This window comes from Ceratosolen solmsi, unplaced genomic scaffold (genome assembly GCF_000503995.2).
Source record: "Ceratosolen solmsi marchali unplaced genomic scaffold, CerSol_1.0 scaffold33, whole genome shotgun sequence".
In the NCBI taxonomy this organism is placed as follows: domain Eukaryota; kingdom Metazoa; phylum Arthropoda; class Insecta; order Hymenoptera; family Agaonidae; genus Ceratosolen; species Ceratosolen solmsi.
This window is the reverse complement of record NW_011948438.1, coordinates 1,846,068-1,855,444: the sequence shown is the minus strand read 5'-3', so window position 1 is coordinate 1,855,444 and position 9,377 is coordinate 1,846,068. Positions and strand designations below refer to the sequence as shown.

The 9,377-nt window shown below is 30.3% G+C and overlaps 2 protein-coding genes across 2 annotated transcripts; both read left to right on the top strand.

The window, feature by feature from the left end:
* The first annotated feature begins 2,757 nt into the window (after window positions 1-2,757).
* Window positions 2,758-5,534, top strand: Dgkepsilon (diacylglycerol kinase epsilon). The gene is made up of 10 exons (XM_011503490.1): window positions 2,758-2,919; window positions 3,006-3,180; window positions 3,366-3,496; window positions 3,581-3,731; window positions 3,998-4,215; window positions 4,285-4,430; window positions 4,505-4,667; window positions 4,742-4,922; window positions 5,106-5,239; window positions 5,334-5,534. The coding sequence occupies exons 1-10, from the start codon at window positions 2,758-2,760 to the stop codon at window positions 5,484-5,486; spliced, it is 1,614 nt and encodes a 537-aa protein (XP_011501792.1). The 3' UTR covers window positions 5,487-5,534.
* Window positions 5,535-7,704: 2,170 nt separating this feature from the next.
* LOC105365352 (Dihydrouridine synthase 4) lies at window positions 7,705-9,025 on the top strand. The gene is made up of 3 exons (XM_011503489.1): window positions 7,705-7,833; window positions 7,911-8,108; window positions 8,198-9,025. The coding sequence occupies exons 1-3, from the start codon at window positions 7,757-7,759 to the stop codon at window positions 8,967-8,969; spliced, it is 1,047 nt and encodes a 348-aa protein (XP_011501791.1). The 5' UTR covers window positions 7,705-7,756; the 3' UTR covers window positions 8,970-9,025.
* Window positions 9,026-9,377: the final 352 nt, after the last annotated feature.

Here is a 9,377-nt window from a genome sequence, read left to right as displayed (position 1 = left end):
GTAAAATAATTATGTCAAGAAGAAGTGTCGTATACTTTTAAATAATCTGCTCAAATAAACTAAATATTAAATAAGTAATACTTCACTATCAGTAGCTCCGAAGAGTATTTAAGCTCTTTTATTATATGCTGCTTTAGACAGTTGACAACTGAAAAAACGAATATTATTTTTCATTCTTAATAATAATAATAATATATATATATATATATATATATATATATATATATATATATATATGCAAAATATTTGTTACACTTGTATTAATGAATCTTTACCAAATTGACTGGCTTAATATCAACTGTTTTAGCAATATTAACGATATACTTAACCGTTTACTTAATATATCCAAAGCATAAATTTGTTAAAATTAATTTGAATATTAAACGCTAACACTATTAAGTTTTATATATGTAATAAATCTTTATCGAATCCACAATGAGATAATTATATACGCCAGAGGACAACAATTTGATAAAATCACATTTACAAGTTTTTAAATTTAATTCCTATTTACTTGCTCTTGTATGCTTCTCGCTGTAATTGATTTTAAGGTGTTTTTATTTTATTTATTTTATTTTATTTTTTTTTACGCAATTTAACAAACATACAATATTTAAATATACATTATTGCAATAGAATAAATAGCAAAGTCTTAAAAACAAAAAATTATGTATAACAAGATTTTTTCAATACTTACTTGATTACGTGAAATATCGACTGCTATATCCACAAAGTTTATAAATAATTCTTTGAAAAAACTTGTGTAATTATTGATGTACTACTGAACCATCTAGTTGTTTCATTGTAAGCCGACGCAAGTACAAATTGTTAATATTATTATTATTAAATTCGATTAAATGCATAATTCTTTTATTTATTTCCATTATATTTTCGTTTATAATTACGATTGCTTCGTTATGCACATATTTTGCAGTTACACGAATTTTTATGACTGCGTTCACTGTTACGTGTAAACAAAATTCCGTAGTTGCTTTTATTTTAGAAAATAGTGCGCTGCTTCGAAGAATATGAGAGAATCATGGAACCGATTCTCTTGAATTCAATGGAAGGTGGTAGGGGGAAGGGGGATAATTTGGCGATTCGAATTGTAAAGCAACGACAATCAACTTCGTAAATTAGCTCGAGCGTTTTCTTGAACGTGTCTCCGCTCTAATCCAACCTTCTTTCCTTCCTTCTTTCCTGTTAAATAGTCGATACCGGAAAAGTTTGTCATCGCGCCGGCCGTGAGTCAAGAGATTCTTCTCGCTACTAACGGTTGGTAAATTTCCTTCAATTTTCCTTCTATTTCCCTTCCCACGACGCTTCTCGAAACAATCGCCTCGTCCGTGTTAATCTATATACGTAGTTATTGCCAAGAGATATATGAATTCGTTATATTAGTTGGTCGTTCATCTTCACGTTCCTCGTTAGCGAGCACGCCACTACTACGAAACAATGCCAACTCTGTTAAAACATTCCATTTAGCCATTTGATGTTTGTAAGCTACAATTTGTAGAGTAAATATTATTGTAACGGGCATATATATATATATATTTTTTTGTGTATTTATATGCATATATGTATGCGCAACTGTTTGTGAAAATTTATTATTTCAGAATTTATGGGTCTATAAAGCATTATGTAAAACCGGTGAGGTACAAACTAAAATAAATAAACTAGGCAATACAATCGAGCAAACTAATCGTTTCATTTACCTTTTTCATGAAAAAAAAAAAAAAAAAAAAAAAGATCAAGCCAACGAATGCTCATTTTGATTGTAATCACAATATGCTTCTTTTCAATATTGTTCGAATGAAAGAAATGGCAAAGTAACCCACCTTATTAATGATCTAAATTAATTGAAATGAGTTCGTTTTTATAATGATTATTGAAATCAGTTATTTATGTCGCATTGGAATACCAAATAATATTATTCGAAATATCCGCCCTTATTTATTATACGTCGTTTCTATCAAATACTAAATACTCGACGTCGAGTAAATTAACTCGTCGGGCAGCTACGTAAAATACGTTGAAGTTGCTAGGCTCGAGGGTAAAGCCATAAATTCGCTCCAAAAGAGGCCATAGTTTTATGTATAAATGTATGATTTTGTTGATAATTTTGTATAATTCCCATTCGATTTCGCTATGGTCGTGTCGCAAAAATTTTCTATATTACTAGTATTTTTATTTTATACTGTTGAGATTTGAAACATTTTGTTGTACGCATGAGTATTTTGTAATATAAAAATTTACAAAACATAATTAAAGAATGATACAAGTTAATAAAAAAAAATTAAAGGCTCGATAGAAGGTTTAACAAATTTTTGAAAAATACGAAATGTGTATATTAGAATAAAAATACTTTTGGTAAGCCGTTCAATTGTCAAATTATATTTTCGAAACAATACTTTTGCATTATTGACGTTTTAGTTAAACCCAAAATTTATACTTTGTAAATATTATTTTATAAAAATTTTGTGCATTGCACTGGAATTAAGTTTAATACTTAATATTTTTATACTTATTATATTATATTATATTATACTTATTATACATAATACTTAATATTTAATACTTAATTACTTAAATCTTAATCTAATTACTTAATACTTACACTATTAAGACTTTAAATTTATGCAAACGTACAGTCAGTTTTATCTTAATGATAATAATATCTGAAAACATTGATTACATTACAATTTGTATTTTGTATTTTGTTCCTACAATTTTGTTTTTACAATTTTTCAGGCAAACATGTGGGCCGACGGATTGTATGGATGCTTCTTTCCAACACTTTCAACAATATTAATATTCGTTGTATCTGTTAATGTAATAAGATTTTTAATTGGAGAATTTAATATTCACATCAGAGATAATAAGAAACATAATTGGCAAATCATTAAGCATACGTCTAGAGTAAATTAAACTTTATTTACATTTTACAATATTATGTACATTTTCAAATTATTCTAATTAATTGACAACTTTCATTTATTTCATAGGCTTACTTTTGTAGCATTTGTGAATCTCTTGTATTAGTTGTTAATGGATTTTATTGCGATTCTTGTGGTATTTGTGCAGATCATGGATGCATTAAAAAAGCTGATAAAAAGTTTAAATGCAAAGAAATTTCTTTACCATTAAGCAATCAACCAATGAAGCACCATTGGGTTAGAGGTAATTATGATTTTCGAAAATAGTTACGTGTCTCATTTTATCACTAGGTAATTAAAAATCTGTCAACCCGTCTAAAATTCATTCGATTTTAAACATATTTTTAAGTTGCGTTGCAATTCATTTACCTAAACATAATACGATTAATCGACTTTTTTAGCTACAAAATACATATTTTTATGTTGTAGGTAATTTACCTTTAGTTGCCATGTGCGAAGTATGCGATGAAGAATGCAGCCTTGAACCAGGTCTTTTAGATTGGTGGTGTTGCTGGTGCCAAAGATGCGCACATCAAACATGTCGTTCTTCTATTAGCGATGTATTCTTGAATACAATTCATAATTTTAACTTTTATAAACGACGTCAGTTTGCAAATAAGAATAATACTTTTCATTTATTTTAGATATGCGATTTTGGTATTTTTAGTCAATTGATTATTCCACCATCAAGTTTGGAAATTGTTACCAGACACCAAAAGATACGAAGGCGTTTACATTTTCGTTCAATAATACCACCACCAATGTGGCCAAAATGGAATCCACTTATAGTAGTCGGTATGTACATTATACTTGTGTTTCTTTTTATTTACAATCACTTTTATTTCTAAGCGGCAGGTGATTAGTACAATTCAATTAAAGTAACACGTATCATAACAAATAACACCAATTGGCGGTTATGTAAAAGTAAATATACAATAGTTTGTATTGTAAAATATTTATGTTCTAAGTAAGAAAATATGTTACCGACGCTTAGACATAGTAAATGTTAATTAAAACATCTTTAGAAAATTTATAATAATTAATAATTTTGATCGCTTTAGCGAACAAAAAGTCAGGAAATAACGAAGGATCTGAAATACTGTCTTCTTTTCGGAGATTGTTAAATCCTGCTCAAGTAATTGATTTGTCAGAACGTGATCCCGTAGCTGCATTAGAATGGTGTCGTTTATTAGGTGACGTTTCATACACAATTGTGGTAGCTGGAGGTGACGGTACAGTCGCCTGGCTTTTGGATACTATTCACAAATTACAATTGAACGTAATACGAGATAAATAATTAAAACAATTAATAAATTCAAGCGAAAATAAAAAGTGAATACTTTTCTAGCCAACTCCTGCTGTAGCAATTCTTCCATTAGGAACAGGAAATGATTTGTCTAGAGTGCTGGGTTGGGGAAAAGAATACGATTCGAATATAGATATATCATGTACATTACAAGATATTCAACTTGCAGAGAAAGTAAAGCTCGATAGGTAAGTAGTTACCTATATTACACATACTTCATCAAATTATTATTAATATTTATAAATGGTATGTTAACATATAGATGGTGTGTCACGATTAATACCAAAGCAGGATTCAGAACTCAGCAGAAATCTATGAATATGTATAATTATTTAAGCGTGGGTGTAGATGCGCAGGTCACATTAAATTTTCATCGTACAAGAGAAAGTCGTTTTTATCTTTTCAGTCATCGAATATTTAACAAAGTTCAATATTGTTTCAAGTAATTATTATTTCTAAAAATTCACGTCGGCAACTAATTTTTCAATAATTTTTTCAGCTTCTCTATTTATGTTTTGGAACGCAACAGGTTGTGGAGAGAGAGTGCAAAGATCTGGACCAAAGAATCGAAGTATATTTAGATGGTGAAAAAGTAGAATTGCCGTCGATTGAAAGTATCGTAGTCTTAAACATTCCATCTTGGGGAGCTGGCGTAGATTTATGGAATATGAACCTCCAAGGTAATTTAGACGCGTCGTAAAGATGCGAGCATTACAAAATTGTTAATAAATCAGTATTTGTAACGACTAAATATCGGCAGTTCTTTCAATTTCATTACGTCTGCGTGGACAAGTTAAAATATAATTTGTGTTATGCCCGGACAATAGGTATTGTTTAATTTTTAGGTTAATTTTACATTTTAGATAATCCAACAAATCAGCAAAGTATATGCGATGAAAAACTCGAAGTCGTAGCTTTATATTCTTCATTGCATATTGCCCAATTGCAAGTTGGCCTTTCTCAACCAATTCGTCTAGGGCAAGCGAAAACCGTTCAAGTGAGTTCAAGAGATAAATTTCAATAAGATTGTAAATGCTACTTATATTAAACGCTTCATTGTCATTCTGCATCATTTATTTATGGCCTTACAGATAGTATTGAAAACTTCGTGTGCAATGCAAGTAGACGGAGAGCCATGGTACCAATCTCCATGTTCGTTTAATGTAACCCATGTAAATCAAGCATTAATGTTACAGAGCAGCAGCCGTAAATCAAATTTTAATTCAAGCTCCACGTCTTTATAAGTTTAGTTCGTAATCGAAATTCGAAAACTATTTTAAATTTGCAAATCGAGGAGGTATTATTTGTGATAAAATAATTATAAAATTATGCTTGTGCAGAAATTAGTAAAGAATTCTTTTAAAATTTTTCTTTTTAAATTCGATTAATATCATATTCTGATAATAATTATAAAGGTGTATAATAATATATGGAAATTAATTATTGACAGAATCTATAACATTTTTAAAATACCGATAATTGAAGGAGAGTAATTATATAAATGCATGATTAAATAATTATTCATGATATACGAGAAATATATGTAGTATTAATATCGTGTTCCTAAGATAAAACGTTATTTTTTAACATTTAATAATGACAGACAGAGTCGCCAAATTTTTAAACAAATAAACTATCTTATTGTCATTGTTTTATACATTTAATATTTATATTAGAGTTATTTTAAAGCAGTACAAACACTTATTTTATTATTAATTTTCATACTCTAGTAAAAGTTAATTGTATTATTATGAGTTATATTTTAATTTTTTTAAATATATAAAAATTGTGCAATACTATTGATAGTCTGTGAGCATTTATTACATATGCAAAATTCTATACATTTACGAATGAAATGAAATATCACTGCTGTGTTTTATGTATACCAAACAAAAATATCAAATGGTTAAACTCAACGAAAATATTATTGTTGTTGAAAAAATATAAAGTATAAAAGAAAAATGCAACAAAGATTTTACGCTTTCGTCCTTCCTTATCCTTGCGCATAACGAAAATGAAGTATTTTATGACTAAATGATGCTTTATAGGGAAAAAATTCTCTTCGATATATTATATTATAAAAGTATCGTCGTAAAAAATTTGCGAATATACAAAGGAATTAATATTTGTATTAATTACGCGACAATGTGCTTAATTTTATATTTTAATATTATCATAATCTTGCTTTAAAATTTATGAATAAAACAATATTGTTATTAAAGTACCAATTAGTGTTATAATACTTTTATAACAAAATCAAAAATTTAATCGCCTGTTAATAACATAAAAAATTTATCTTTAAGTTGACTTTTACAAATTAATTGGACAATATTAATGCAGACGGAAGGCCCAGTATTTGCTAACTCGTTCGTAACTCTTTTGTTTTGCCTTGATAGACAAAGTTGTTATATCCTTCTGGATAGTGGAAAGGCACGTTGGTCAAGTAAATTGAACATAGATATTATTAATTGCAATTAATTTGATGGGGCTTGTGCATTGATTATATATAATGTCAATGACACGATAAAAACTGTAGAAGCCCCGCGGAATAGGCAGACTGAAATTGTACTTCAAGTTGGCAAGTCGCAGCGATTTGTCGTAGTCGAAGACCAGGCGAATCTTCGTCTCCTGTAAATCAATCCTCGACTTTCTTTATCTACGGCGTCATAGAGGCATGTAAATTCAGTTGGCCGACGAGAGCTGTTGACTTGTGAAAAACGTCTCCCCATTAACGACAAGTAGTTTTCTCATTTATTTTCCCCTGTACCCTACCCACCCTTCCACAGGTGAATCCCTTTATTATTATTATTATTAGTACTGTTGTTGTTTTGTGTTTTGTATATTATGTAGTCATTTATATTATGAAAAGGTATAAAATCCAATTTCGTGAGTGAGCGTTCGAAAGTTCGTCGTTAAATATCATAAGTTTTGCTTTATTCTTTCCTGCTCTCGAGCCTCAATCTTGATAATTACTTGGAATGAATTTTGTCATTTTCGGATTATACTCGTAAAATGGTCGACCATCCCTGCGAGTAAATAATCGATTATCATTTTCACCGGACCAATATACCACGAAACTCTGTGCCCTTAATCGTTTGAATTCGCGTTTGAGGGCGCAAGCGCGCAACTGTCCTTTTTCTTCTTGTGGAAGTCGACGGTCAAAGGGAAGTTTCACGTTGTGAAAGAATCCGATAGGCGGCAGTTTGTGCTGCTGTTATGGCGAAACTAACCTGTCCTCGTTTACTTCGAACTCGGATCGCAAGTTTCCCTTTGTTTTCACCGCCGGTAAAGACTTTGTACGAGCTTCGACATAGTCTAGTAAATAAGTTTCTCGTCCAAGATGCAAATTAGTAAGAGTCATGAGTTTATTGAAATGGGCATTTGTAAATAGAACATACAAGGTATACCGTGGACAATGATTTTACCAATTAAATCACCAACAATGTTTTAAAATAACTTTCATAGTGAAGTATTGTAATGTATATTTATTCGTCTAGGTAAAACGAATTCCAATATGTCGTCAGATGTTTTAGATTTATTAAGAGAACCTCGGATGACTAAAATATGCGCTCCTATGGTTAGGTACAGTAAGTAAGTAAGACTAGTAATACATTGTTAATTATAAAAATTTATAAATGACGTTCTACACAAGCCCACTGATTTTTTAGAATACAGTTTCGAACTTTAGTAAGAAAGTATAATTGTGACCTGTGTTTTACACCGATGATTTTAGCTGACTCGTTTGTTAAATCATCGGCAGCCAGAGCTAGTGAATTCACAACAAATAAAAATGACAAGCCGCTTATTGTACAATTTGCTGCTAAGGAAATTGATTATTTTGTTGGTGCTGCCGAATTGATTGCACCGTAGGCATATTTTCACGACGCATAGATATTTAAAACTCCATAAATTTTTGTTTATATAATATATGTATATTTGTTTTTCCTCTCGACAGGTATTCGAATGGCGTCGATTTAAATTGTGGTTGCCCCCAACGCTGGGCATTGAAAGATGGGTATGGCGCTGATTTATTAACCAAACCAGAACTCGTTAAAGATTTAGTTTATCAAGTTAGAAATCGAATATCAAAACCATTTTCCGTCTCTATAAAAATACGTATACTCAAAGACATTAAACGGACGATCGAATTGTGTCAGGCTGTGGAGCATGCCGGTTTATCCTTTTTAACCGTGCACGCTAGAACGCCACAAATGCGAAATGAGCCAATTCAGTTGGAGAGTTTGAAGTTAGTAAAAAGTTGTGTACAACTACCCGTAATTGCCAATGGAAATGTTAAATGTTTGGAGGATGCAATGAATTTATATACGGAATCCAATTGTAATGGAATAATGGTCGCCGGTGGTATTTTGAACAATCCTGCTTTATTTTCTGGATATAGAAGTACACCTGTGGAGTGCATTAGAGACTGGATTAATATTACATCCAGCGTGCCGACTACATTTTTATGTTTTCATAATCATCTTGTTTTTATGCTTGAAAAGGTATTGAACAAGAAAGAAAAACAAGTGTTTAATTATCTGAATAATGTCAACGACGTCTATGACTTTCTTAATAAACGTTTTGACATAACACCAAAAATGTTATATAGGGAATACGAATTAACCAATTGTGAATATCAAGTTTTGCCACAAATAAGGCATCCAAAGAACATAAACTTTGACGAAGACGAAGACTGTAGTTTAAGCTTAGAAAATCTTTTTATCTAATAATACTACGTTATTTACTCAATAAAGCTTAATATGCTTGTTAGCACCACCTAACGCCGTGTAACGGTATTGGAAATAAGAAGACAATATTTTTCTTCTTACAAATATTTTCTTACAAAATACGTAAGTAAATTCTGTTTTAAGAATTGAAATAAATATACACAACTTTTTAATAATTAAATGGATTTATTTTGAATTAAGTGCAATCATACCAATGTGATGTTTAAAAGCCTTCCTGCTCTTATTATCCTTTTATTCTCATTTACACAAACTCGTTAGCTATTTAAAGATACAATAAATGTCATCGACATCGTAGTCGTTCGTTAGCGACGAATTTCCACGGAAAAAAAGGATTTCGCTGGCAGTACAGTTTAAAAATTCAACTTACGAACAATATAATCGCTAAGG